The sequence below is a fragment of the Rhipicephalus microplus genome, chromosome 2 (assembly GCF_043290135.1).
Source record: "Rhipicephalus microplus isolate Deutch F79 chromosome 2, USDA_Rmic, whole genome shotgun sequence".
NCBI classification, from domain to species: domain Eukaryota; kingdom Metazoa; phylum Arthropoda; class Arachnida; order Ixodida; family Ixodidae; genus Rhipicephalus; species Rhipicephalus microplus.
Genome location: NC_134701.1, coordinates 198,253,780 through 198,281,730, shown reverse-complemented (window position 1 = coordinate 198,281,730; position 27,951 = coordinate 198,253,780). Strand labels below are relative to the sequence as shown.

At 42.8% G+C, this 27,951-nt stretch overlaps 1 protein-coding gene across 5 annotated transcripts in view; it reads left to right on the top strand.

Annotated features, from left to right (window-relative positions):
- Positions 1–27,951, top strand: part of LOC119170503 (nuclear receptor coactivator 7-like) — a 178,464-nt gene that overhangs the window by 143,052 nt on the left and 7,461 nt on the right. For 4 of the 5 annotated variants that reach the window (XM_037421692.2, XM_075887224.1, XM_075887225.1 and 1 more), the window contains exons 3-13: positions 1,651–1,758; positions 4,651–4,737; positions 5,322–5,492; positions 8,200–8,423; positions 10,275–11,890; positions 13,963–13,989; positions 16,055–16,211; positions 21,384–21,708; positions 22,934–23,050; positions 27,423–27,575; positions 27,683–27,778. In XM_037421692.2, coding sequence (XP_037277589.2) covers positions 1,651–1,758; positions 4,651–4,737; positions 5,322–5,492; positions 8,200–8,423; positions 10,275–11,890; positions 13,963–13,989; positions 16,055–16,211; positions 21,384–21,708; positions 22,934–23,050; positions 27,423–27,575; positions 27,683–27,778 — 3,081 coding nt within the window. The remainder of the gene's footprint in view (positions 1–1,650; positions 1,759–4,650; positions 4,738–5,321; positions 5,493–8,199; positions 8,424–10,274; positions 11,891–13,962; positions 13,990–16,054; positions 16,212–21,383; positions 21,709–22,933; positions 23,051–27,422; positions 27,576–27,682; positions 27,779–27,951) is intronic. The other variant, XM_075887223.1, reaches the window with a different exon arrangement.

The following is a 27,951-nucleotide window of genomic DNA, read 5'->3' as shown; positions in this document are numbered from 1 at the left end:
TGGTGTTTTACCTCAAGTCACTTGTGAAAACTTATATGGCCTGTATGCGCTTCCGTTTTTCTTCATACGTTATTTATACCGGTGTTACACGGGAAATTTAAGTCGCAATTAGGGCCGATCTGCATGTTAGATCGCAGTTTGACTGACGTCTGTACCTAACTCGACTTGGCTTAGTTTGGGCTGTATAGCAGCTACAATTCTTCAATGTGATCAATAAATTTGATCCGTATTCACCCTAATCCCTAAACTCGATCTGGATTAGTTTGGACTCTACAGCAGTTACAACTCTTGATCATGATCAAGAAATTCAATCTGCATTGGCACTAATCTCCTATCAGGAGTAGAAGTACCCGTGTGACAAATGTATTATGTAAGTATCAAGCTTGTTGTAGTGTTGCAGTGAAAGCTGTGCTTTTGAGACTGTGGTGGCAGCACCTTCCGTGCTTAGCAGCATGTTTAAGGCAAGACAATTGTGCACCCTGTGGTCATGAGTGTTGTGCCACTGTTACATTTTTTTCCTGGGCACATAGGACACTCGCTGATAATGTATGCGTTGCATCAGCATACGTGATGTGGCAAGACTGACACTCTAGGGAGCTGTGCGCTCTGGTTTTGTTCTGGTTCACTGCATTATCCAGGAAGCATGCAAGACAACGAATAATGATGAGGCCACTAAGAGCGCTTGAGCTGTATTGCGTTTATGCCACACTGCTTTAGCCACGGTTCTTCGCATGAGCTATTTGGGCCAGCCTGTGCTTTTTATATCGATAGACAGCTGTGGAGACAGGTGAAGTAGAATATCGAAAACATGTTTGTGTAGGAAGTAGGCATAACCTGAATTGCACTGCATGCAATCGGGCAACTGAAAAATGAAAAGGTAAACAACTAACAAATGAATGAGCTAAATATTGCTATGTAGCTGACATATCAGCGATCAGACATTCTGCACACAGAAGACGATGGAGAAGAGGGCTGGTCTGTCTGCTGTGCATGTTGTCCTCCATCTTGGTGGATGCTATACACATCAATGTAAATATGGCCTGTAAATAGCCACGCCTCGTGTCATTTTTACTTACCATTTTTGTGGTGGAGGTGCGGGGACTTGATATGTCAAGAGCTTAGTGCATTCTTGATGCAGCTGCAGTTAATGCACAATAGATGCAGTGCAAAAAAAAAATGGACATGGCACATTTCGTTCTTGCTTTGGCAGTTCTAATTTTGTTTGCCCAATGGTGCTGTGTAAAAGGGGTATACTTCATGTTTTTTCTGTGACTTTCTTTTTGGAGTGGTGCACTGTCCTGTTTTTTTTTTTTAATTTTACTCTTATCCTTAGTGTTATTTATTGTTCATGTTATCACATCAACTTGCCCAGCTATCCCTACCTTTCTTATGAGACAAGTGCATGTTTTCATCCATAACTGAACTGACTGCTGTCTGTTGACCATTAAGCCATCAAGTTTTAAGATATTTAATATCAGCTTTGTTTCATATTCTATTCTAACAGTGGCACTTCAAAAGTATTTTATTGCTTATGATTGTCCTCCATGTACAGCTAACACTTACTACTCTGCCTCCAGTCAAGATTATAAGAATGCCACAACTTGTGGAAGCTGTGTCTTTGCATTCTGATCGTTTTGTATATGCATGCAGGTCAAGGCTTCTGACACGTTGGCTGGCATTGCTGCAAGGTTTGAGTGCACACCAGGAGAGCTGACAAAGATGAATCGTCTGACGAGCAGACTGATATTTCCTGGTCAGGTCAGTAGCAAGCACTTTTCCGGGGGAGAATAGTGAAGCCCTACTTTGCCAAATTCAAGCTGAGTACAGTCGAGCCCCGCTACAATGAACGTTGTCTCAACGAAATTTCGACTACAACGGTTCCTCGTCAGCAGTCCATAGGAGTCAATGCATAAATATTGTCGCCACTACGAACACTTTTTTTTTTCTGCCGTCCCGCTTCAACGAAATTTCACAGTGCAACTCCAGGCTCAAATATTTATTGCTATACAGGAAACCCATTTTTTTGCAGTTTCAGAACCCGAAAATACGTCGACGAAGTCTAAAACATGCATTGGCATTACCAGAAACCGCCGCTGTTCAGGAAGCATGGGCGCCGCCATTGCTCGATAGCGATGGCAGTGAGACTGCCCTGCGAGGCCTTGCTTTTGCCACTGGCTTGCTTTCGAGCCGCAGACAATCCGAAGCTGAAGCTTAGTCGCTCTGTTCATAGTTTCCTTCACGCAGCTGCCGCAACTGCTGGGTGCAACCGTGGAGCGATGCCTTTTCTGATTCCAATGCTTATCATTTTATTCTTGCTTGGCCAGTGTAGTACGTATTCAGAGTGGATTTTCATTCGTATTGTCAACCATATTAGCTAGCCGCGAGTGATGGATAATAGGAATGGCATAGAATAAGGCAAAAGTCACCACTCCACGATATTCTGCCTCCATCTCGGCGTTATCCGATACACTTTGACAGGGGACAGCTTCTGGTGTTAACGTGTTAATGCAACTGTTTCACGAAAGCGGTTGTAGACGTTGTTTCAGCGTGGTTTTCACCATGGCCTCGCTATGCATGACTCTGAATCGCATTGTGACGCTGCTGGGAAAGAATAGGAAGTAGCAAACACTTCTTTAATTTTAAGAATGAACATTCCTTTCTTTTACTAGCTCAGATCAGCTATATTTTTTCTATTTCGCTACAACGAAATTCTTGCTTCAAGAAAGTATTTTCCGTGCCCCGTGAGTTTCGTTGTAGCGGGGTTTGACTGTAATGCAATAAGTCAAACATTGTTTGCTAAAATTATTCACATCAGAACTATGGCCTAATGGTTGACCAATTTAGGTTAACGACTGTGCACCATGGGAATAGAGAAAAGAGGACCGAGGTTCATATGATCTGTTGTGCTGTGCGTGTTGCTCTAAATTATTACTGTAATAAAACAGCTTGCAGTGTGTAAAAATAAGTGAAATAGATAGATTTAGTTGTGCGGACGCAGCAGTCGTACGGACGCGCAACTAAATCTGTCTAAAGATAGCCAGTTTGATCCGTCTTTCACCGTACTGTCTGCAAGGTTATTTTTGTACTCTTGCTGCATTTTTGATGGACGCGAAAATTCTGTTGGCCCGTGTGCTCAGATTTGGGTGCACGTTAGAGAACCCCAGGTGGTCGAAATTTCTGGAGCCCTCCATTACCACGTCTCTCATAATCATATGGTGGTTTTGGGGTCTTAAACGCCACATATCACCAAATCAAATTATTCTTGTATTGTGACAGTACTTGATCAGGCTCATGTTAATGGACCCGGCTGAATGTTATGTTATGGCATTGGGATTTACGCAGCAAGCTTTGATGGTTACATTGCTGAAATGGCATAGATTCATATCTAAGTGGCGTTGATGAGCAAAGTTTTTCTTTTAAGAGTGCATCCTGCATGGAGACCCTGCTAGGGTATTACTTTCGTTGGCATAACACACCTTATGTGTTTAAGTAATTAAATGATTGCATAACTGTGGCCAGTGCAGTAAATTATGAAGCGGTAAGGGGGAGGGGGATCAGGGGCTCTTGATCTCCCTTGAGCTCAGGCTACGAGAGGGGAGGGACACAGCCCTTGCAAGTGTTCCCCCCTTGGAAATTTCTGTTTCAAACATCGTATACCTCAATGTTTTGAGAGTCGAGAGTAGTATTTCAACTTTTTTTTTTCATCTTTTTAGCGGGTACCGGTGTTCAATGCCCCTCAGCTGTGTGAGGCTACTGAAATTGCAACTGCTGCCCCATCGGTTTCAGAAAAGACTTTAAGAACAATGCAAGCTGTGTGAGGCTACTGAAATTGCAACTGCTGCTTCATCGGTTTCAGAAAAGACTTTAAGAACAATGCAAGCCAAGTTACCTTTTTACTTTAATTTCAAGGCATGATTTGAATTTTTTATAATAATAATAAAACCAGTACTAATGTAAGCCAAATGGCTGCCCCCCCTTCTCATTTTTCTGAATTCATGCCACTCTCTCAGACTATATTCCATTTGAAAATCTGCATTCATCAGAACTGTATATGTATGTACTCTGAAACTTCATTATAACAAACTTGCATCTTACACGAAAATAAGTGTTATATCTAAAAATTCATTATAAAGGTTTAATTTCTAATACTATATTTATTGCAACTTTTTTTATTTCATTATAACCAATATTTTCTTATATCCAGTTTTGTTATAACGAGGTTTGAGTGTACACATATTTATCTGGCTTCATCTTATTGCTCAGGAAACCATTCTATATAAGTCAGTTTGTAGTGGGACCAATTCAGTAGCTTTTTTGAGCTATGGCAAGGTAAAAGGAGGGATTTAAAGGGCTTCCTGTTCACTTGGCACTGTCAGTTATGATTGCCATAGTAACTCCTGTGATGAGAGGGGCATACACAGCAGGGCGAGTTTTGATGCTCCGATCATTCCTGCAGTCGAAAATAAAGAGAAGAGTGTTTACTTCTTGGTTATTTTTGAGTGGTTGAAAATATTTCAACTTTTCGTTACATGCATTAGATTCCCTGTTGTCGATTTATTCACTTTTTCACTTGTTCATTTTATTTCTTCGGTTGACAACACGTGATTGACTTTCATGCTGAGTGTACCTGTGGCTGCATTTTGTTCGCAGACACTGTACATTCCGATTAAAGAACAAGAATCTCAAGCTGCAGATGTGGCTGACTTGCCCGAGCATGGTAGATTGGAGGATGCCAAGGTAAGATTTCATTGTCGCTTAGTATTTGTTTGCGTGCTTATCTGTGTCTGGACTACAGTTGAACCCCTTTGTAAGAGACACGCACCGGTGAGAAGTTCCTGTTATTCATGTGGTGTCTCTTATAAGCAGGGCACCACATACGCATTTTCTTATCAACTCCTATTTTAATGCTGGCACACTGGTGTCTCTTATACCCATTTGTCTGTTACAGCCCATAGTGTCTCTTATAATGAGGTTCAATAGAGCCTTTTCACAATTGTGAAGTTAGAGCTTTTTTTGCTATGCAGTTTAAACAACTAATGGCAGCTTGTCATTTAGTGCAAATAGCCTGTTCAAGCTCGGTTTGTTTATGCAGTAACGTGGAAAATGTTGAGTTGCGTTTCTATATAAACACTCATAAGAGACAAGCCCCAGCAAGTTCAACTAAGACTGCATCTCCGATTGAAGCACAACAGGTGCCGCCAATACTTTTTCAAACGTGCAGTGCAGAGAAGTGCACTTGTGAATTATGAAAAGAGTCCATTTTACCTTGGTAACATAAGTAGCTTATGTGTTTGGCCGTGCTCTTTTTTGTCCAATTGCAGGCCTCGGTGGCCCATCATGGTACCGGGGCTGGACCACCTTTGCCTGGTGAGCGACCTGGTTCTCCAAAAGCCGCGGCGTCACCACCGGACTCTCCTGTTGCCTTCATCGAACAGCACCGACACGGTGGCACGTCCACTGAGCACATCGAATCAGCTGAACCAGAGAACAAGGCATGCTCTGTTATGTTACACATTCAGTCAAATTACCTAGCACGTTTGCTCAAAATTGAGCTCCATACATTTTGCTACTGTGTTGTCCATAAATGGTGCTGTATAAGTGAATATGGGCTGGAAATTAGTTTTGTGTACATTGACCATACAGTGGACTCGCATTAAATGAAACTCAATTAAACAGAAAGGCGGCATAAACGAAACTATCGTGGCACATTTAGTTCGTCTCCTATATATTTAACAATAAAAAGTTTCGGGTAATCGGAACATTTTTTTAGCTTGCATTGGTTACATGAAACTAAAACGGGCAAAATTTATGAACGGCGGATGTGGCCACGGCAGTCTAGCAACCATGAAACAAATGCCAAAGCTAGCGTAGCCAAGCCAATTTAGTGATTGCACATGTCTGCGCTCGCCGAGCAGCAATCAACGTCTCGTCGTGAACTTGAGAACAGCCTCGATACTCTAGGCTTGAGGAACCTTAGCTGAAATTCAAGATGAGGACCCATGCTGAAGTGGTAATGAGATGGTGTGTGATCCCGAGCCCATTTCAGTGGCTGACAGTTCGTTCAGCAAGAGATGCTGTCATCCTGTTGCAGCGCTACTTTGAACACGATGGTGGCACAGAGTTCTTGCCCAGCCTTTCGGCAATGCTCTCCTACTATGTGAGAAAGGGGTTGAACAAGGCCAAGCAAATTGTTCTCACCTTCTTTTTTTCGAGTCAGCAATATTAGAAACATTTTTCTTTCTAATCAACTAAAGTCGCATCGCGTACTTCAAAATGTTTTTGTTCAGTCAGCCACAGTTGGTGCTTTTGAAATAAATTCATATTTCATTCATTTTGTGGGCTTTGCCTAAATGAAACTTCTCATAAATGAAACAAATTTTCTTGCCCCTTTGAGTTTCATTTAAGAGGAGTCCACTGTAGATATATTGTTAGAAAAAATGTACTTGTGATATGTTATTTCAAAGCGGATCTTTCTATTTCCTTTAGCAAATGTTCAAGGCACCCCAGTTTTTAAGTGATTTTCTTCATCTCCACCCACCTCTAATTTTCAGTTTGTTCTTTACCTGGTAGTGAAGACGACCTTGAAAAATGCACTTATATGTACACACATACATTTGATGAATCCTTTAGAATGGGGCCAACGCTGTAATAATTAAGCCATGGGCACCTGCCTAAACAGACGCGATATAACATTTCAGTTTTAGAATTACTCTAAACATTTTCTAATGCCATGTTTAACCGTCCCTCATTCTTTTTTATGACAGTGTGCTTTATTTGTTTTGTTTTTTTCAAGGAAAACCGCTGTCAAGTGGGCAGTTAACTCTACTTATGGACGTGCCGTTCCGTTTTGGTGCACTTAGCAAAATCTGAAGTCTTATGTCTTACTCAAAATTTAAATTTAATATAAATATAAGTCGAATCTTAATCTATATCTAATCTTAGGCAAAATTTAAATCTAAAGTCTTAGTGAGGGTTCCGAAGGGCGCTTTCGGGAAGTGCATTAGATTGCCGCTTGATAGGTTATAATATACATAGGTAACACAAATACATGATTCGTAATGGGACTGACCACCAATTTTTGTGGCCCCTGTTTTTATTTATTTTCTTTTTTTGTGTGCAACAAAGCTTATCGTACTAAGCATCTGATCATAGTGGTAATGCAGAAAACAATGTGAAAAATTTCTCAATAAAATTTTTTGATCTTTAGTGCTGGTGCTGAACAGGTCGTACACCTTACGTATGCTGCGAAGAGTGTTGCAAAGACGCCTGCTTGGTCTAAAGCATCGGCCTACAGTGTCAGTTAAAAAAAATGTTGGTGGGCACAACAGCAGTTTGTGTTCATGTGCTGCACACATCGCAGGCATGTGCCGTGGCTCGACATTCACCACTATTCGACACAAAGACAGCACTGCTTAGCAGCATCAGCTCTTTTTACTTTGTGATCAGCACAGAATAAAGCAAGGATGCCTTACCATATGCAGACCAGATTTAATCATGAATTGTGGTGCACTTGATTTACAGCAGGCTATCTACAGCTATCTAAATGACTCATTCATGCTGTACCAAACCTTGTTTGTTGCATGGGGATATGATCTGCTCATTTATGTGACTTTCAAACACAATGTAAGAATATGAATTCAATTCAAATCACGAAAATAATGCTCAATTTTGTCACTATTAATCAAACTTTCTACTTCTATGAGTGTCTTGTGACACGTTATGATAGCTAATTGGTCCTTTTAATGGAGTCAAACCATGTGTGCAGTGTTGTATGTAAGTTGTTAGTTATGAAGCACGTGAACGAAATTTAAGTTCATTATTGTCAAGAGCCACATGCGGAATAAAATTATCTTTGTTATATTCAATGTTTGTTGATGATATCTATCACAAACCTTACAGGTTCATTTTGTCGAGTAATCTTTGATACATATTACTAACATTCAGCATATGTGGAGATTCTCATGTTCTCAAGGAACTCCGACATACTGATGCTGTGCAGGCCAGTGTTTTATTTGGAGGATCCCCAGGAAATACTTGTGAACTTGTGATTGTGGTTCCGACTTTCTGCATTATCATTATTGCTAGAGCTGGAAACTTGGCATCGCAATTGCTTAGTTTGTATCGATACCTTGTTTCCAATGTCGGAATTTGTCATGGACAGCTTCTGACTTCTTGTTTGTTCATGTCGCGACCTTGCAGGAGAACATGGACATGTTCCTGAAGATTTCATCTCGGCACATAACGGACGGTCAGGGGGTGGTCTCGGGAACGCTTCTGGTGACCCCCAACAATGTGATGTTCATACCCAACGTTTCCGATGCGCTCGTCATGGAGCATGGGTCGGAATGGTACGAAGTCACTGCCCCCATGGACATGGTAGTGGCCGCAGCCCTCTACAACGACATCACACACATGCGCCTTCGGTCAGTGATAGTTCATTGTACTTTTCGCTCCCCACTATCTGTGTTTTGCAGCTAAAGCCGTTGCCAGATCGCTACGAGGGTTGTGTGGGTCCTAGTTGTCTGCCGCCACCGGTGTCCCTAACCACTATCGCACAAAGTAAGAAAAGAGCTAAGTAAACAGAAACCACCAAGGACACAGTGGGATTCGAACCCGGGTCCCCTGGGTTTCAGCCCAGTTTTCTACCACAGAGTCATGCTGGTGCTTGAAACTTCATTGCAAAGTGGCCTTAGACAGACTTGATGTCAGGAAAGGAATCGCGTTAATATGAGTGATGAAGCCCTCTATAACAGCAAAGGAACAACCAGACGTCACACAATGCGAATAGCATAAGGAGTGAATCATTGAATGCTCCAACCCATTACAAAAGCTTCAGGCATAATTCCTCATCATCGTCAGCTACAGCATCAAAAAGTTGCTCAAAACTCCTTGCAAATGGGTGGCATGCATCACGCTTCTGCAAAGGATGGCATAGGGAATGCCTCCGTACTACACAAAAATTATGATCATTAGTAGGCACTCTGCATGTGTGCTTGTAGCAGTGTTCCAAATAGGCTCTGAAAGGCGCTTTCCTCCAGGTTTCACCGTGACTGTGCTGCACGTTTCGCGCAGGCCTGGCAGTTTTTTTGTGGTCTGCATAGCAGGACGTCATGCCAAGAAATTATCCATGGTAAACAGCAAAACTATTGAGCAAGCTAGCAGGATTTCCAAGTTGAGCTATTTAAGGCACAATCCAGCGGTGTCTCACTATTGGGATTATCGGCTGTTTAATTGATGCAAACTGATTTGCCACAGAACGTTGCAGGCCCTAATGCTGCAAAGATAAAAGTGATGCGACACTGTTAACGTTCCTATGGAACGTGCATAGAATACAGAATGCTGTCTGAGCCATAGACTGACAAAACGTGCAGGCAGTGTTAATGCAACAGCGAGAAAGACCTAATTCCATAGAAATTTTAGCACTGGTGTCAGTGTCATTGGTGTTGAGCAAAAAATTAGCATTGTTCATGAGCGTGAATTTTGTATGCAAATAAAGAAATAATTTTAAAAATTTATAGTGCGAGTTCGAATTGAACCCAGGATGTCTGCATGGCAAGCAAGTATTCTACCACAGAGCCACGCTGGTGCTTCAAATTTCTTCAGAAGAAAACACCGCATGAATGTTATGTATTGTGAGGAGTGTACGGGATAAATGTAATTATTATATTGTGTTGCTGAAGCGTTAAATCGTGCTAGGCATCAAAAGATGTGAATTGTGCAACAATTGGTTTGTTTAAAAGCCTGCCAATTACAAAGCACGCAGGCATATTTAATTATCATTTTCAATAACACATTCATCTGCAAAGGTGCACGTGTTGTCTTATGGCCGCGTGGTGGGTTTCTCGCAAACTTGCAAAAGGAAGAATTATGCCACAGTGAGCACTTCACAGCTCTGCTTGCAGCAAACATTGACACTTTACAGGCGCCCAGACATTCCTTTTATTGCAGGAAGGTTTGGGTGTCCACTCAGAAGCAAAGCCATGCTAATGTGAAAAGTGATGCACACAGTGTTCAATTACCCTATTGCATTATACTCCTGAAGGCAAGCCTTCTGTCCTCCCACATTTTTTGAAGCTGACGTAGGCATGATATAATGCATGGAGCTACAAGCGTAGATCATGTATCTCAATGATATATCGTTGTATATGAAAGAGCAGAACTAGTATTTTCAAATTTGATAGATATCATGGCTACAATGACCCTATGCCAAATAATTTATAGTGCATGTGTTTCTAAGCATGTTGTGTAAATGCTGTTATTTGGGGGCTGCGCAGTGACACGGTGGACCCTGCTTCCGGTGTTCAGCTGGAGGAACCATACCGGCCTGCAGACTACCAGCCACCCGCCAAAGACCAGGACAGTCGGAGCTCGTTGGAGCCAGCCAAGTCTTTGCAAGAATGTGGTGCAGAAGTATCGCCAGTTCCTTCAATGCAAGATGCAAGTGAAAAGCCTTGCTCTGAGTTGTCCCACAGTGCGGTAGCCCTAGAATCTGCACCTGATCAAGTAGCCAGCACCGAGGGTAAAGTAATCATCACTTCACCGCCCAAGACCCCAGAGGAAGGCACGCCCTCTATTGGCCATGCCAACGATAAAATTCCAGAGCCAGAAGCTGAGACTGAGAACAAAGCTGCTGCATCGGTGCTGTCAGATGTGTCTATTTCAGAGTGTAAGCCTTCAAAAGATGTGCAAAATATGGCGAGCCCAAACGCTGTCGTGAAGTCAAACAATTTGGAACAAATTCAAGAACAGGTCATGAATCAAAATGTACATTTGGGAAGTGACATGCAGAAGCCAGAGTCTACTGAACAGAGTAAAGCACAATTCGAAAGCAAAGAGAAACACACATCGGAAAAGCCAGTTCATTGTGAGGCTCAAAAGGAAGTCTGTACTGTACAAGCCAAAGAAAATTCTGGTTTGGAAGCAATGAGCACCTTACCTGGTGAAGCACAATCCGGTGTTGGAAGAGCTGCATCAAAACAACTCTCTGCAGACGCGCCAGCTTCAGAGGCCCATGATGAAACTGGAAAGGAGTTGGAAAAAGTCTGCAAGCAGCTAGAAGCTGCTGCTGGGGAAGGGGGCATCAGGGAGCCTAACAATGTGGTGCCTCGTGGTACTCGGCTTGAAGTCGGACTGTCTTCTGCAACTGCCCAGGTGGTGAAAGACGATTGGGCTGGCGACAAGTCTGTGACCAAGGACATTGCAGCTGTGACGAACACTCAGGATAAGCTGCCGACAGATGTAGCAACACCACAAAATAAGATTCTAGGTATGGAAGAGAGTGCGGCAGCCCGAAAGAAAGAGAGGCAGACTGCTGAGCAGTACTTGTTCAAGCCCATCGACAAGGCGTCAGAGTCTCCGCCAACACTGCGTAGGGAGCCAGAAAACGGAGGTCGCCGGGAAAAAGCATTCACACCACCACCACCGTCAAGCGCGAAGAGCTTACCTGAGCCAGGACGCTGGGCTCGCATGCTGAGTCCAACGCTGAAGCTAGACTCGGCAAGTGACGTGCCAGCACCAGAGCCACGCAGTGCTGCCTCAACTGAGAGCATCACTCTACGCATGAGGGAGTGGGCTTCTGCGGAAGGCGGCATTTCTTCTGATAGGTCCCAGGAGTCTGCACACGAGCGGGTACTCAAGCGACTCTCGAACCCAATGGAGTCAATCTCATCATACACACACTCCATCTCCAAGATGCTTGTATCATCGCCCAAATCGCTGGCCGACTTTGTGCGCGGTGCTGACGATCCAGTGCCCTCAACACCTCCACCGCAGTTGCCAACGCAGCAGCCAACAGCGGATGAAAAGAGGCCTTCTTCGCGAGCGGAGAATGCCAATGTCTGGCTCAAGAACATGGTTGAAGAAAAGCCCGAGCTGTTTGCAGCGTTTGAGAGTGAGTGTCACTCTTTCGTTCATTTCACTTTATTGTATGCATATGTATGAGATAAGCATACATGCATTCAATCGTGGAGTGCTGTACTTGTCAAGGGCTAAAAACAGCATCAGCCTTGCTGATTTGTCTATCTGATTGTTTTCCAGCAACTAAGTCGGAGATAATAAACTTTTAATCGGTGTGTCCTTATATGCATAACAGTTTTATCACTATAATATTCAGTTAGGTACAAAGACTAATTATAACATTTATAGGGACTAGTTGGTGCATTTCAAATAGCAGAATTGAACTGTATGAAATTGGGATACAGACAACATGAAAGCAAGAAAAAAAAAAGATTGCACCATTTTTGTATCATTTTTTATGTGTTCCTTTTTCTAGTCTTGTGCAGTTAACAATCGTTTACTAAATTCAAAGGCCCTTAAAAGTAACCTTCATAATGTCTGAGCTTGTCTTTATTAGAATCCAATAATACTGTAAATTTTCTTCCCTCTTTCAGAAGGCGTGAAATTTGGTTGCTTGAAGGTTTTAACATAGTCATTTTTAGACTGACTATTTTTCTACCCTCAGATTACCAATATCGCCAATGATGAGAGGTGACATAATTTTCTATTAATATGGCAAAAAATGAGGTCAAAAATCAGACATTGTTATTAGTTTTCAATAATGAAAGAAATGAAACATTGTCAAAATCGCCATTTCAAAACCTCTCTGGGTGTACCATTCCCTCAAGAGACTTTCTTGTGATAGCTTCCAAGTAGAAGTCAAGTTTATAATGCCCTATCGCATTATCCTTACCTTCCTTGTTTTGCAAAAAGCCTTTCATGCAGAATTGTCACAATACATGCACAATCTTTATAATATGAAGTGGTACAGATATGTTCATGATGCTTGAAGGGTATTATTTGATTGGAACTGTTCTGGTTGTATGGTGCTTCAGGTTAGGCTAGTCACCCATAGTCACCAGCCAAATGTTTTACAATCAGTAGCTCACTATTTCATTGTTAATAGTCACCAGCCAAATGTTTTACAATCAGTAGCTCACTATTTTATTGTTATTCTAACTTCAAAAGGACTGGCTTCAGGAAATTGTAGCTGTAGTTTATGAGCAGTGGCTTTAATATGGCATGAATCTAGGTAGCACTGATCATAAAGGCTACATGAGAACCACTTTCATTGTCCTTGAGACTTGGAGGAACCTATTGAAATGGCTTCACCCTAAATATTGAAGGATGCAAATCACTGCTGAAGTTACAAACCACCCTTTGTGTGTTTTGCCACTTATCTAAAAGCGAGGACTATGAGGAGACACCCTGTGAAAGATCAGCTGTCAGCATTGCAGGCCAAAAAGACTGCTGCAGCTCACTGAAGGAACCGTTCAAAGAAAACAAAAAAAAGTTGTACGTGTGTAGTAGCATTGAAATGTTTGAGGGTAGTCTACAGATAGTCCAGGTTGAAACCATGAATGAGCTGTGAATATGCATATCATTCTCTCAGATATGGCTGTTATTAGGTTCTTTGTGCCCCTATTTTCTTTCTGACACTTTTAAACTAAGATGTCAGGATATCCTTTAAATTACAAGAGTGGAAGCTTGGGTAGTTGGTGTGTAGTCATGCTAGTTAGTGGAAGTCAGTCATAGTAAAGTTAATTGGAAGGCAGCACTCTTTTTGTCTGCTCTGTCCTTTTTTACTATGTTCACACACTGAACATGGTAAAAATGCCAGTATGACTTTAGTTTGCATTTGTGTTACTGTTGTGTACAGATTGTGTTATGGCAAGCAGAACTAATTTAAAAGCTATGCCCATGCAGCATATTTCTTGTGTGTAACCCTGAACAAGTAATCAGCTTATCAACACTGTGACAGCACAACCTAATGATTAACTTCTAAGTTATGCCTAGTTTAATCACACACACTTTGTAATTTCAATTCTACATGCTACTGCAGCTGTGTCGGACTGTATTGTCACTGGGAAAGCATTTTGAGAAGTGCTGTGCGCAAAGTGTTCACAACACATGTTTCACACTTAACAACACTTTACTTGTTTTTGCTCTCTACCCCGGACTGCACAGAACTGGGATTCTTTTTTGACGACAACGGTTAGTACTGAAACTGAGCTTCAGCGAGGCTTGTCCCTGAAAACCCTACACCATATTATGCATTTCCCTTGGAAGTACCTTGCTTGGATATTGCTTTTGGTGTTGGGTATCTTTATTTTGCAACGTATTTTTCATTAAATCCAAGTTGCTGGTTGATGGCTTTGCCATGAGGTTCTGGATGCATTGGTTGTGGGATGCAACAGCTTAGTTTCTGTACCCCTGCTGCAGCCTTTTATGCAACAGTTTATGCTTTGCTTTGGTGTTCTGTTTCAGTTTTCTTTTCTTTTTTTTAGAAATGCGAGCTTCTTTTTCCATACTTTTTTTGCAATGTTACAATGCTCATGTGCTACCAGTAGGCTTTGATTTTTTATGTTATGCATGGTTTCTGTGTTGGCTGTCATGCTTGAAGAAAGCATGCTGTGATATTCATTGTCTTAAATCTCTAGCAAACAAGATGTACTTGTACGCGTATGATGTACATGTATAATTGGCTTCCTTTACTTTCGTGCCCATTGTACTAACTCGTTACATTTGCTATCAGAAAGCTGTCTTCTATTTAACCGAAGCTGAAATCTTCTGAATGGTTTTTTTCAGGAGCGAGTTAGCACTTTTCTCACTGGTGAAACGGGGGTTCTTTCATTAAGAATTATTATTCAGGGAAGGGTAAAACATGTCATACCCATGGAAGGCACATGTCCTTGAATATAAATTCGCCATTCATACATACTGTTGCTAATGTGCCTTAGCAACTTTCTCGTATTTTTAGCTTTCTTTTTATATGCTCAACATTGTTTAGGTGGAAAGAATTCTCACTTTTGAAATACTTTCTTTCATGGTAGCAGGCCTGTTGCATTGCAATAACAATCATATGGACACTCTAAGTCGGTTTTTGCCATTGCCGTCACATTCTGTAAGTCCGCGTTAACATCCCCGTGTGCATCATATGTTGAGCCCGCGAGCGAAGGCACATAAGCTTGGGCGATGAACGTGGCCAAAGCAGAGATCAAACGAGTCGGCCCTTCTCCGTCGCTCGGAGGGCATATGCCATGACAGCACCCCGTGTATGATTCCTGCCCTTGGAATGCTGCTCAAGCAGAGAGGAAATTCCCCGCCCGCCTTAAAGGAGCATGAAAGGATGTGGCGGGGATGCGGGGGGGGGGGGGGGGAAGAGTCATTCATATAGCAACTGTGAGCTTTGATGGGCGGGGCACAATCGATATTGTGTGCTATTTCCGCAGCAATTAGCGGACGGCACGTGTACCCTTCCACCCGCTGCGCGGTCAAGGTAAAGAGAATGTTAAATCCGCATTTCTCCCTGGAGTAGCCATATTCTCTTGCACCAGCACTTTGTAGAGTTACGGAAGACTGTATCTAAAAGAGATAGCTGCCAGCCCTACATTGTACAACTTTACAACTTCTTAATGTCGCATTCATTGCTCCATCCTTGTGATGAAATCAAGTTTTTTAGTAGGTTGCCACAGTGTTCATAACTCGGTCAAAAATTTTGGTAATTTTTTGGTGAAGTTTGTAATGTAGTAAAATAAAAATGCACTCATTGTGGGCTCTAAGTGGGGCTTTACTTTGGGACTCTACAAACATTTTACAGAAAATATAAGCACAGCATATGCCATGACTATAGTAACATAACATACATTCACACTAAGTGCAAGTGTACTTTTGTATGTGCTAAAACAAAACAACAAACTGTGCCAACTATCCAATAGTATTTCAATATTGGTTTAATGGCTTAAAATAAAATACAGGTGACTCTCAGTAAACAAAAATTTGTTAAACAGAACTACTGCTTAAATGGAACGATTGCATTTGCTACGTTTGGTTGCGGCATTATATTCTGCCCCTACGTTTATCTATCTACTGGTAAACGGAACTCCTGTTAAACGAAACATATTTTCCTGGTCCCTACAGGTTCCATTTACTAACAGTCTACTGTAATAGGTAGCTTTATTACATACAGGAGGTATGCATCCCTTTTTTTTGTTTATGAAGAGGTAAAAGTTGACAAGTGCTCCTTTCTATCTTCTCTTCGTGTTGCGGACCATTGTAGAGCTGGTTCCTCGGCCAGCACAGTCATCAGAAGCCACACTGCTATACTTGTGCCTACGGATGGGAAGGCCCTTGCACAAGAAAGTTCAGTGCTCTGCCACCGCCTCCTCCAAGCGGCGCATACGCCCCCAGTACTGGTTTGGCATCCCACGAAACAGGTTGGTGACGCTTCCCTTTTTCTTAGTTGTTGGAAAACTTGCCTTAGGCAGGCTTTATGTCGGGAAAGCGATCACGTTAATACGATTTATGAAGTGCTTTAAAACAGCGAAAGAACAACCAGTTATCGCACAATGCGAATAGCGTAACAAGTGGGCCGTCCAATGATGCAACCCATTACAAAAGCTTGTTCTTGTTCCCCTATTAACTGTGGTGCATACCCACTTCAGCCATAATTCCTCATCGTCATTAGCCACTGCATGAACAATTGGCACAAAATTCCTTCCAAGTGTTTAGCGGAAACCATGCTTCTCAGAAGAATGACAGAAAATAGAATAGCGAATGCCGGCCTACTACCAAAGAGTTTATTATTAATGCCCTAGTGGGTATCAAGCAAGTGTGCTTGCAGTAGTTACCCAATGAGGGTTTTGAAAAGGCCCTGAAAGGCCGCTCTTCTAGCTTTCGCTGTGACTGTGCTGCGCCTTCCGTGCAGGCCTGGCGTCACAAAACCACCATATGATGTTTACAGTGTGTATTTTGAACAAAGGGCACATGCATAAATTTTTTGAAGGGGGGGGGGGGCACCATTTTGATCTCAAGTAAAACTGGGCAGGCAGATGTGGTCGAAGGTTAAGAGAAGAAGAAGAAGGTGTTTAATGAAAAGGAGAAAATGCGGCCTGGAAATCTGTTTTCTAGCCTGCTGCTCCTCACGGGGTAAGGGACAGAAAGAGGAGGGTATGATGAGGGGTGATTGTGTTATAGCACAATGAGTCATTGCACACATTGTCTCATTTGGTGTAGGACACGCACAAAAGTCTCTCTACATTAGTAGATGCTCTAAAGACGGGAATCTAAACCTGTCTTGCTTAGAAATGCGAGCAGGCCCCTTAAGCTGCGTTGGGCGTGATCAACACGTTCCCAAGCACTCGAGAAGTTTCTCTTCCAAAAAATTTCGGCAGTCTAGGTCATCTGTGAGGCGCTTAAGAGATTGTCTTTCAACTGCGTATAAAGGGTACACACACTGGATGTGATTAATAGTCTCTGGCGTGTTACACAAGTTGCAGTTAAGATTTTGCTTTTGTCCAATCTTGCATAAGTATCGTCGCACGTATGCAACACCCAGCCGCAGTTTATGTAGTAGCATTTCCTGGTCTCTCCTTAGTCTGACAGAAGGGGAAAAGCACGACAAGAGTCAAGCCTACAACTTTGCTTGTGGCGATAATCCAGATCGTTCGATAGTTGTCGCATAGATGCCTTCATATCTTTAGACAGCAAGGGAAAAGTGAATTGATATCGCTTCGCCGCTAGTGTGCGCGATTTTCACTTCTGCATCAGCTTGTTCATTCTCAGCTATGCCACAATGACTGGGAATCCATTGCAACGCAACGGTATGTTCGGATTGAAATGCCTCATTCAACGTATTCATTATGTCACACACCAGAGGACTGTATGCAGTGTCTTGTTTCATGTAGTTTCTAATTAGCTGAAGAGCCGGGTTGGAGTCGCAAAATAATGTCCATTTCGCTGGACTCTGCTGTAAAATGTAGCACGCAGCTTGTCGTGCGCCAGTCAGCTCAGCGGCAGTAGATGATGTCCGGTGTGCTATTTTGAAGCGTTGGGTTATTCCCATTTGAGGCACAGTAAAAGCTGCTTCTGTTGAGGTCTGGGTGACAGATCTATCTGCAAAAATGTGCACTTTATATGAGTACATAATGGACAATATATGACAAAACGAAATACCTAAGACCAGCAGTTGGTATCTTTTATTTCTTTGTTATCCCTGGGATCAGAAGTCGCACAATATTTTAGGCATCATCCAGAATGGTATGTTGGAGACCACATGTGGTGCATAATTTGAAGGCAGCAGACCTCTGTGCCACATAACAGCTTTTGAGTATGCAGCATTGGGTCGTGTGTTAAAAGTGTCTGCCAGTGGACGGTCTCGATGCCTTGTCTGTAGCCTCAGATGTACTCGTAGTGGTTCGTGTTGAAGATAAATACGAAAAGATAAATACGAGCTGGACAAGCACATGCTTCTGCGATAGTGCCCCATTGTAGAAGCACATCGAGGTACTCCTAGGCAAATTCCTAGGGCACACGCCTGAGCTTTCTCGAATGTACGTACAGCCGATGTACAAGCACAGGAGAGAACAGGAGCACTGTAGCGAAGGTATCCAACAAAAAGTGCCTGGTATAGCTGCAGTAGATGATCCCCATGATTTTCCAGACATATGGCGAATGACCTGGACAAAGCTGTCTAGTTTTTTTGTTAGCGATGAGATGTGCTTCGACCAAGACAAATCACGATCTATGATAACTCTGAGAAACTTGTGATGAGTTACCAAAGGTATTATGTTCCCATCGATCACTATGGGGTAGCAAGCCATGGGCTTTCTCGTGAATGGCAGCATTGTTCTTTTAATTGGTGACAGTTGCAGTCCGCAGGCATTGAGGTATGCAGATGTTGTCGATACCACACGTTGTAGTTTCTTTTGTACTTGCAAACGTGTTAGACTTGTGGTCTAAATGCAAATGTCATCTGCATACACAGACACCGAGATTTTGTCTCCTAGCTTGACGAGCTTTTTAACAAGGCCGACAAGCACGATATTAAATAATGTTTGGCTCAGGACTCCACCTTGAGGCAGGCCATGATAGACGGGATGCTTATTTGTGTCACCGTCAGCAGTAGGCATGAATATAGTTCGTTCTTGAAGATAGCTGGCTATTCATTGATGCATGCGGCCGTCAATAGGCGGCACCATTTCTGATGTTCAACGGTTGTTAACTAAATCAATCACGCTGTCAATGGAAGCCCTTTCATTCCGGAAGCCAGTCATGGCGTCCGGATATACTCTTTGCCTCTGTAAGAACCATTCCAAGCGCATCAGAACCATTTGTTCTATGAGTTTTCCTATAGAACTTGCTAGCGCCATAGGTCTGTATAATAGCATATAATGGGGAGACTTGCCTGGTTTCAGCAATGCCATGATCTTGCTAGTTTTCCAGTGTGTTGGTGCAGTTCCAGGTGCCCAAGAAAGGTTGTACAAAGACGGCAGTTCCGGTAGGCGAGGAAGGTTGCATGAAGGTGTGTCACCCCCTGGTTCAGCCAACGTTTTGTACATAGAACTGTCCTTCAGAGAATGGCTGGGGACTGATTTAGTGTGCCATTCAGAGTAATGCCTTGCATACTTTGTTGCAATATTCAGTTTGGTTTGTTGTCCTTGTAAACCTGCGAGGGGGCATTACCTAAATCGTAGACTTTATGTGGATTGATCATCTCTATATGCACCATTAGCTACATCTAAAGTGATCTGTTGATTCTTGAAGTGACGACAGGCAAGTGATGGCAGCAATGTCATAGGAAAGGCTATTCCAGTCTTTAGCTGCTTGAGAGAAACGAGTAGTTTTGTGATCATCTGACTTGCACTGGGTTGATGATGAAGCGGGGGTGTGTGTCAGCCATTTATGGTGATGGGGGCTGTCATGTCAGGTGAAGAGTCACAGATGTAATACTGAGGGAAGAAGTGTAGAATCCCAACAGTTGTCTCACCATATAATAAGTGAGTGGTTTAAAGCTGCCAGCCCATTGCACAAGGCTCAGCTTTAATTCATACTTATAATCAGCCATAGCATCAATGAAGTGTGTGGCTAGAATGGTGTGACAGTGTATTGTCTTACAGGTGTGTAGTGGTTACACTCAAACCTCATCATAACGAACACAGATATAATGAAATATCAGTTACAACCAAGGAACTGAAAGATTGTCTTGAAATAGTGTTAGGAATAACCTTTATAACAAATTTTTTTGATATAACAAACTTATTTTCTAGTAAGATGCACTTTCGTTATAATTAGGTTGAGTGTACTTCGCAACTGCTTTTGTAGTAGGCACAAACCAAAGTGGTCTAGTACTTGGTTATTATGCTTGACTGCTGACCCGAAGTTTGCGGTTTCGAATCCCAGCTGCAGTGGCTGCTTTTTCGATGGAAGTGAAAATGCTCGGGCTTGTGTATTTATTTTTAGGTGCATGTCAAAGAATGCCTGGTGGTTAAAATTCTGGAACCCACCACTATGGCATCTCTTAATCATATCGTGGTTTTGGGACACTAAATCCCCGACACTTATTTTTATTATTAAGCAACCTAAGAGCTTAAGACGACCAATGTAACGCACGCAGGCGTTCCTTCCTTCGTGGCATGGCTGAGTTGTTGTGTGAAGCTTGGTAAATAAAGAAGGCTATGAAAATGGGGCCTAATAACACTAACGTTCTACTCTTAATAGGGAAGCTTTAAGGGTCCACCAACTTTCTATCTCATGCACTCTTTTGCATTGTTGTCTCCTGTGGTTACAAGCATTTGTGGCACACTTTGCCGACGAGAGCTGTTGCAGTATACGAGTAAGCATTCAAAAGTCATGAGCGTACGACTAGTAGAACACATACATTACTTTAGTACAGTGTCATTAGAGCTGATTGTCGATGTTATACATTCATCAAACATCAGAGAATGCTGGTATTTTGGAATGCTGCATGCAAGGTATTGATCTCAATATTTCAGAAATTGATCAATTGAATTATCTGAATACATTCTGAGTACTGAATTCAACACCCTGAATGTACAATTTTAAAATACACTTCAATTTTTAAAATCTTATTAATGTTTAGTGTATGCTACACTTGGATTATAGCTTTATATGATTTATACTATACATGATTTATGTACTTTGACTTGAAAAATTGTTTTCATTTATGCTGACCGTAGAACTGCTTTTAAAAATCTAATTAACATATTGTAGAATGCGTCATGATAAAGTGCTTTTACAACCTGCCACGGTGGTCTAGTGGCTAAGGCACTCGGCTGCTGACCACCAGGTTGTGGGATCGAATCCCAGTCACCGCGGCCACATTTTCAATGGAGGCGAAAATGCTTGAAGCCCATGTTCTTAGATTTAGGTGCAAGTTACAGAACTCTAGGTGGTCGAAATTTCGGGAGCCCTCCATTATAATCATGTGGTGGTTTTGGGACGCTAAACCGCAACAGTTCTTAAAGTGCCTTTACTGCATCGGGACTGTGCTACCTTCACTTCCTGTTGTAGAGAGGAAACAAGCTGACTAACAGAGGAGCTGCATCTTTCTCATGTGGTTCTTTGCTGTGCTGTGTGATCTCTTACAGAGCGGACGAGCTGTACCACTTCCTTGAAAAGTGGGCGCCTTCGGTGTACGGTGACGTGCATCGGGTCGACATGGCCAGTCGTGGATTCGAGCTGTTGCCCGAGCCTTCGGAGGACGAGGAGCTCGAGATGCTCACTGCCCTCGGCCTTATTGCGGGGACGACCAGCAGCGGTGAAGAAGGACGCGACACTCCTGACATGAGCGGCAGCAATAAGGGTCACCATGGCTCCAAAAAGGGCCACGGTGGCGCTCTGCGCTTCTTCAAGCTTTTTGACAGTGGCACGACACAGCTCGAAGCTGCTGCAGTCTCCCCCGGCGACTGGGAGGTAAGTGTTATTCTACATGCTTGAAGTGGCAATATTGAAGTCGGTTGAAGCTGGTCATTTGGTATGTTATTCGAATGTGAAGTAGCAGTGGAGAGGTCAGGTGTAAGTGAGCAGTAATATTTGAATGCCTGTTTAAGCAGATCTCTTATAATGAGATTATACTGTAGTTGGGACATTGTTCTCTGAGAACTTTAATCTCATTTATTTCACAGTCGTATATTTATTAATAGGTAAGAAAATCAAAATCGGTGCAATTTATAAATCTCACCCTGAAATCTTCAGACGTTACGTCTTAGATTTCAAATTCTATTTTTCCTATCGGGGCGATATCGGCTCAATGAAATTTCAATGAAAATGCTTTTTTTTTGTTGTTGTCGTTTTCCCCCTCCTATTGATGTATGAAACTACACCTGTCACAGTTCTTCATGCATTGTCTCTCTTACTTTTTTCTTTTCAAATACCAGAAACCCCACAGTATGCATTTGTCGCCTCGCTCTAAAGCACCACTGTATAAAAATGCTTACACCATAGTCTCACAATGCTTTTTCTTTTTCTCTTTTTCTCCTTTTTTTTTCTTCCCTTGCCTACGGTTTTATTATGCGAGCTTGTTTTCTTTATATTATTGTACCACTAATCGCTCTTGTGTTGCACTTTTTTTTTATAATTAGTTGGTGTTTCCATTGTATCACAATTTGTGTTATGTTGTATTCAACTACTGTATATGCCCTCCTGCTATGATCCCTTTGGGATTGGCAGTATTTATAAATAAATAAATAAATAATAAATAAATTTCCTGAAATTTGGTATGTTATGTATGTGGCCCCTCAGAGGATGATGTACGTCATTTTCACAATAAGGAATTATTACAACCTAGTAGATGTCATCAAAATCTGGAACGTCGTGGCGTTTGGCGAGGAAATTTCAATTACTTTTTGGTGCGCTCGCTTTGGTGCAGGAATTTCAGTTACTTTTTCACCCACATTTTCTTTTTGCATGCTTTCTCATTTACCAAGCGTCTTCTTGAGATAAGAGTGGTGCTTTCGATATAGTGAAATTGTCATTTACTACACTCAAACGTTAGATTAAAACAAAGTTTGAGTGTAATAAGCAATAATTTTCCTCTAAAGAGTCCTAGAATTATTTTAGGGTCTCTTTAAGAGTTTTAGGAACCATCTCTTTATCTTTATCTGTCATTTATTATATTTCTTTGCATTGTTGTCTGCAGGTGGTGTCGATGAGTGAAACAGAAGCACGCCGGCAGTCTTCAATAGACCTGACTGACCTTCCTTTGCCCGAGTTGCTCGATTCCACGGAAATATTTACCGAGGAGCACCGTCGGGAGGTGTGTACAAAATCTTGCTTAAGCTAACCGAGAGTCGCTCACGCATTGCTATGCACAGCACACTTGATGCTTAAAAAAAATCAATAACCTATAATCTCCAAGTACCGTAATTACTCGGATCTAACGCGCACCTTTTTTCTGGTATAGCGAGTTCATAAATCGCATGCGCGTTAGAATCGAGCACGAACAAAAAAATTTTGGTCAATCTATTGCCATCGGCAAATCCAAAATGGCCGCCCCCTACGTGCGTCGGCATGGCGCGTCTGCTATTTCTGCCTATGTGTTTCCCATGTACGGCACTTCGTACGTGTGCTGAGGAGTTCGTCATCTAGTAGTGCATTAGCATCGACGGCGTGGAAGGGCAGACTCCAAAAACTCGAGTGCTCCACGATGCCGCTTTTAAAAGAAAAGTCATCGCGTGTGCAGAAACGGACGGAAATCGGGCCGCATCGCGGTCGTTCGGAGTTCCCGAAACGTGCGTGCGGGACCGGCGGAAACAAAAGCAGAAGATTGTCGACAGCAAAGCTTCTCGCAAAGGCTTCAGTGGACCACAACAGGGTCGGTTTCCGCAAATTAAAGAGCTGCTCGGCGAGTATGTGCTTGAGCAGCGAGCGGCACAGCGGCCCGTGACGACAGAACTGCTCCAAGTGCAGGCTATGCAATTAGTCTTAGAAAAAGGTCTAATGCGGAGCCAGTTTTAAGCGAGCAGGTGCTGGCTAACTAACTTTATGAAGAGGAAAGGCTTTTCCCTCCGAAGGGCAACATGCATATGCGAAAAGTTTTGCGGAGGAGTACGATGAAAAGCTTCACAGTTTTCAGAGGTTCGTCCTAAACTTGCGGCGCAACAACGGCTACCTGCTTGGGCAAATCGGGAATGCCGATCAGACGCCTCTTTATTTCAACATGCCTGGCACCACAACTGTCGAGAAGAAGGGGGTGAAGCAAGTTCGAGTGCTGACATCGGTCCACGGTAAAACTACAGTGACGGCAATGCTCTGTTACACGTCAGATGGGCACAAGCTTCGCCCGTACCTCATATTTATATGGAAGACGCTCCCGAAAGGAGTCGTTTTTTCGAGTGGTGTGATCATGCGGGCCAGCGAGAAAAATGGGTGCGCGTTGCAATCGATGTCTTACATTTTTTTTTTTTTTTTCGCGGTGGAAATCGGGTGCGCGTTGCAATCGAGGGCGCGGTAGAATCGAGTAAATACGGTAACAGATTCACCTGAGTATGGGCTGCACACCCTCTTTTTCGACCGGAATGATTTGGAGAAAAGTTATTCATGCAATAGCTGCACTCACGTTATCAAAGCACTTGCAGAACACAGCTCCGCTGTGATGTTTGCACTACAAATCGTGGTTTCTAGCAGTAATCTTTTTTAGAATCTGCTATGCCATAACTTCATCTCAAAGCAGCTGAAGGTGGCATGAAGGGGAGACTGGAGTTGTACAGTCACGTTTATTGTTTTTTTTTTTGTCGACATACGAACACTCATATGCTCACCAATGGAAAAGAATTCCAATTCATTTCAATTTACATTACAATTAGTGCATTACAGTTAAAGACGATCTGTGCTTTTTCTTGCCTAACGGTCTGTTCAATTCATTTGGTTCTGTCTAATACTAGTTTATGGGTGTTTTTTGGGGCAGTCATTTCTGTGGAATAAGTAGTGAGAACTCGTCACCTACAACCTTTTATTATTTCCATCTTCATTATTATTAATTTAGGTAATTGCAATATCTCTTATGCAATCTTGGGTAGTAACTAGTTACTAGTAATGTGTTATTGGTGACTAGTTACTTTTTTCAGTAACTGTAACTAGTAGTTCCTTTTGAGTTAAAGGAACTTGTAACTGTACCATTAGTTTTACTTTTGTTTTTAAAAGTTATCCAACATCAATATTAGTTAAAAGCCAATATTAAATAGTTTTCGCGTATTCTTTCTTCTTTATTATAACCTCTCCACCTTTGAACTTTCCACAGTAGGGCTCCCCTCGCACTTTAGGGAAAGATGTTGCTAAGAGGGATATCTTCCATGCAGAAGACTGTATTCGGGGTTCACTTGTAAACTGCATGTCGTAAATCAATCAGGCTGCAACTGAAGAGCTTCCTAAATTCTTGAGCCTTTTTTTGGCAAGTGAAGGGGGAAGGGGGGCACCTATATCCTTTTTGTGACTTGAGCTTATAGCTCTATTTTTAGTGTGCCTTTAAAGCATTTTTTTGCCCGAGGCTCCGAGCTCATCGTGTTTAACATGTGGCTAGAAAAAGCAGCAAAAAATGGCTCAAAGTCAGAAGGCTTTGCACTAGTGAAGCAATTTTTGAAAACTTCTTTGTAACTGATTTTCATAGGTCCACTTTAACTAAACACAACAATTATTAACAAAATGAAAAACGTTGCACCTCCTATGCAGGTGGCATGCTCGGTATACATAGGCAAAAAGAAAAAGAAAAAAAAGTGCATGTCGATCAGACCATTAGTCACACATGTCCATGTAAGCATTTCCGGACCCTCCCTCCCCCCCTTTTGCTTCTGTTCACAAGGCAGTGTCATCGCATTGTTTAGGTGAACGCTACGCCCCGAACAGTGTTCAACAACCTCCATCTAAGAAAGTGCTGCATAGTTGACTTTAGCAACATTTTTTTTCCTGGTCATTTCTTGATACTTTTTTGCCCGTTTCACCAACGTGTTATGTTGCTTCGCCATCCCCGCATCGTACTTGTGAATGATTCTGCACTGATCATTTGCAAGTGTGTGGTTTTTCGGTTACGCAAACACATATTTCAATCAGTTTGTACACTCAGCGGATGCAAAACTCTCCATACAGGGTCTGGTAACCTTGAAAACATAGGGGATGGACGTCGATGATGAATGAAATCGGTTTCACTAGTTACGCACTTCCCGTGCCTTGTTATATATTTTTATAAATTAATTCTATCATTTGGTATGTAATTCATTATTTGTTTTATGCGGTAATGGCAAAGTAACAACATTACTTTTTCACAGTAACTGTAACTTTGTGGTCTAGACCACTGCAGGTCTAAGCTTAGCGAGCCACAGAGCCACATATACTGTTCCCTGCTCAGGTATACTCCACCACTTCGCACGCGCTCAATTAGCAGTGATTAGTGTGGTGCAACAAAAAAGACGGCATTTGATCTAACAAACACAACAAATACTTTATTGCCTTTGGCCGCACCCCAAACAAAGCACTACATCCACTCCTGTGACGTGGGGAGCAAAGGGCTACCACATATGCACGGTACACAAAGAGGGAAAAATCATGCGTACATCGCTGGAAGCAGTGGCAAGCTTTGACACACCACTTGGGAAAAGGCTCTGCGCAGCTATCCTGTGTGCTCTTGTGATGACCACTGCGCCTGGTCGCGAGAGCTAGGGCAAATCGTCATACACGAGGGCCTCCGGCCAGTGTGAATAAGTGTAGAATGGCCATGCATGAAAACTAGGCACAGCTCTTGGGCTTGTCGTATGAAACCACAGCTGACACATAGGTAAACATGCCCGCCGTGGATGCCGAGGCACCCTGGCAGACTACAATCCGCCGATTTCCAAAGGGTGCGTCAGACAGGGAGAAAAACACGTGCTTGCCATATGCTGCTTGAGGAGAGAGAAAGAGAGTCCCGGCGCGCAGCACAGCTCTTGGGCTTATCGTATGGAACCAGAGCTGACACATAGGTAAACATGCCCGCCGTGGATGTTAAGGCACCCTGGCAGGCTATAATTTGGCGATTTCCAAAGGGTGCGTCAGACGGGGAGAAGAACACGTGCTTGCCATGTGCTGCTTGAGGAGAGAGAAAGAGAGAGTCCTGGCGCACACGTGACTGTCTCGCTAAATCTTGCGTACCGACAACGCGCTGTGCCCCCACGAGAACCGCTGCTTGGTGCCATCTATCACCACTTGTCGTCGCGGGAGCATTGAAGAGGGAAGGGACTGGCAGAATGGTGAAATGCATGTGCAGTGGCTTCGGACACCCCTCAAATCCACATAAACTGTAATAGGTTGGTTTTGGAAACTCTGCAACTGTAACAGAAATACTTTTTTATTGGTAACGTGCCCATGACTGCTAATATGTGGCTATAATGACACTACTTTAGGAAACCAAGGCGTGAGGTGCAATTTCTGATGTGTGGTTGAGATTGCAACCACAAGGATAAAGTTGCATTGACTACTGTGGATAAATACAACAAAGACAACACAACACGTGGATAAATAGTTTGAGTTGCATTGTACAAGTTCTGTAAGAAGTGTAGTGTTCCGTACTTTGCTCTCAGATGCGTTCATCCGCAAGTGCTACTACTTTTCTTGTGTACAATTGTAAGTTTACGTTGGTGCATGTTTTTTCCCTTCTACAGCTGTGCAAGCATCTTCCAGCACGTGCGGAGAGTTACTCCTGGGCACTCGTGTACAGTACGCTGAAACATGGCTTCAGCCTCAAGACTCTTTACCGTGAGATGCTCAAGATTGAATCGCCGATCCTGCTTGCGGTGTTGGACACTGAAGGCGCTGTAAGTTGACCTGCTCCCACCCCCCCACTCTTGTGAGCAAAGACAAGCGTGTTCTCTGATGTATTGACAAGCTACTAAAATGTACTTCATCTTGCTCTGTTGCACAGGTTTTCGGTGTTCTGACATCGTGTTCTCTGAGGATGAGCGACTACTTCTATGGCACTGGAGAATCATTTCTGTTTACCTTCCACCCAGAGTTCAAGGTAAGTCTCTCCAATGAGTGTGCAGTTTCCAGTTATCTTTCTTGCCTTTGTAACAACACTCAAACTCGACAACAAAGAAAGAAATGGTGCTAGCGCTCAGTTTTGCCACGCGAGGGCGCGAAGATAACAAAGCTAAGCCGTAGCCAAGCGGCAGTTACGAAACGAAAACTTCA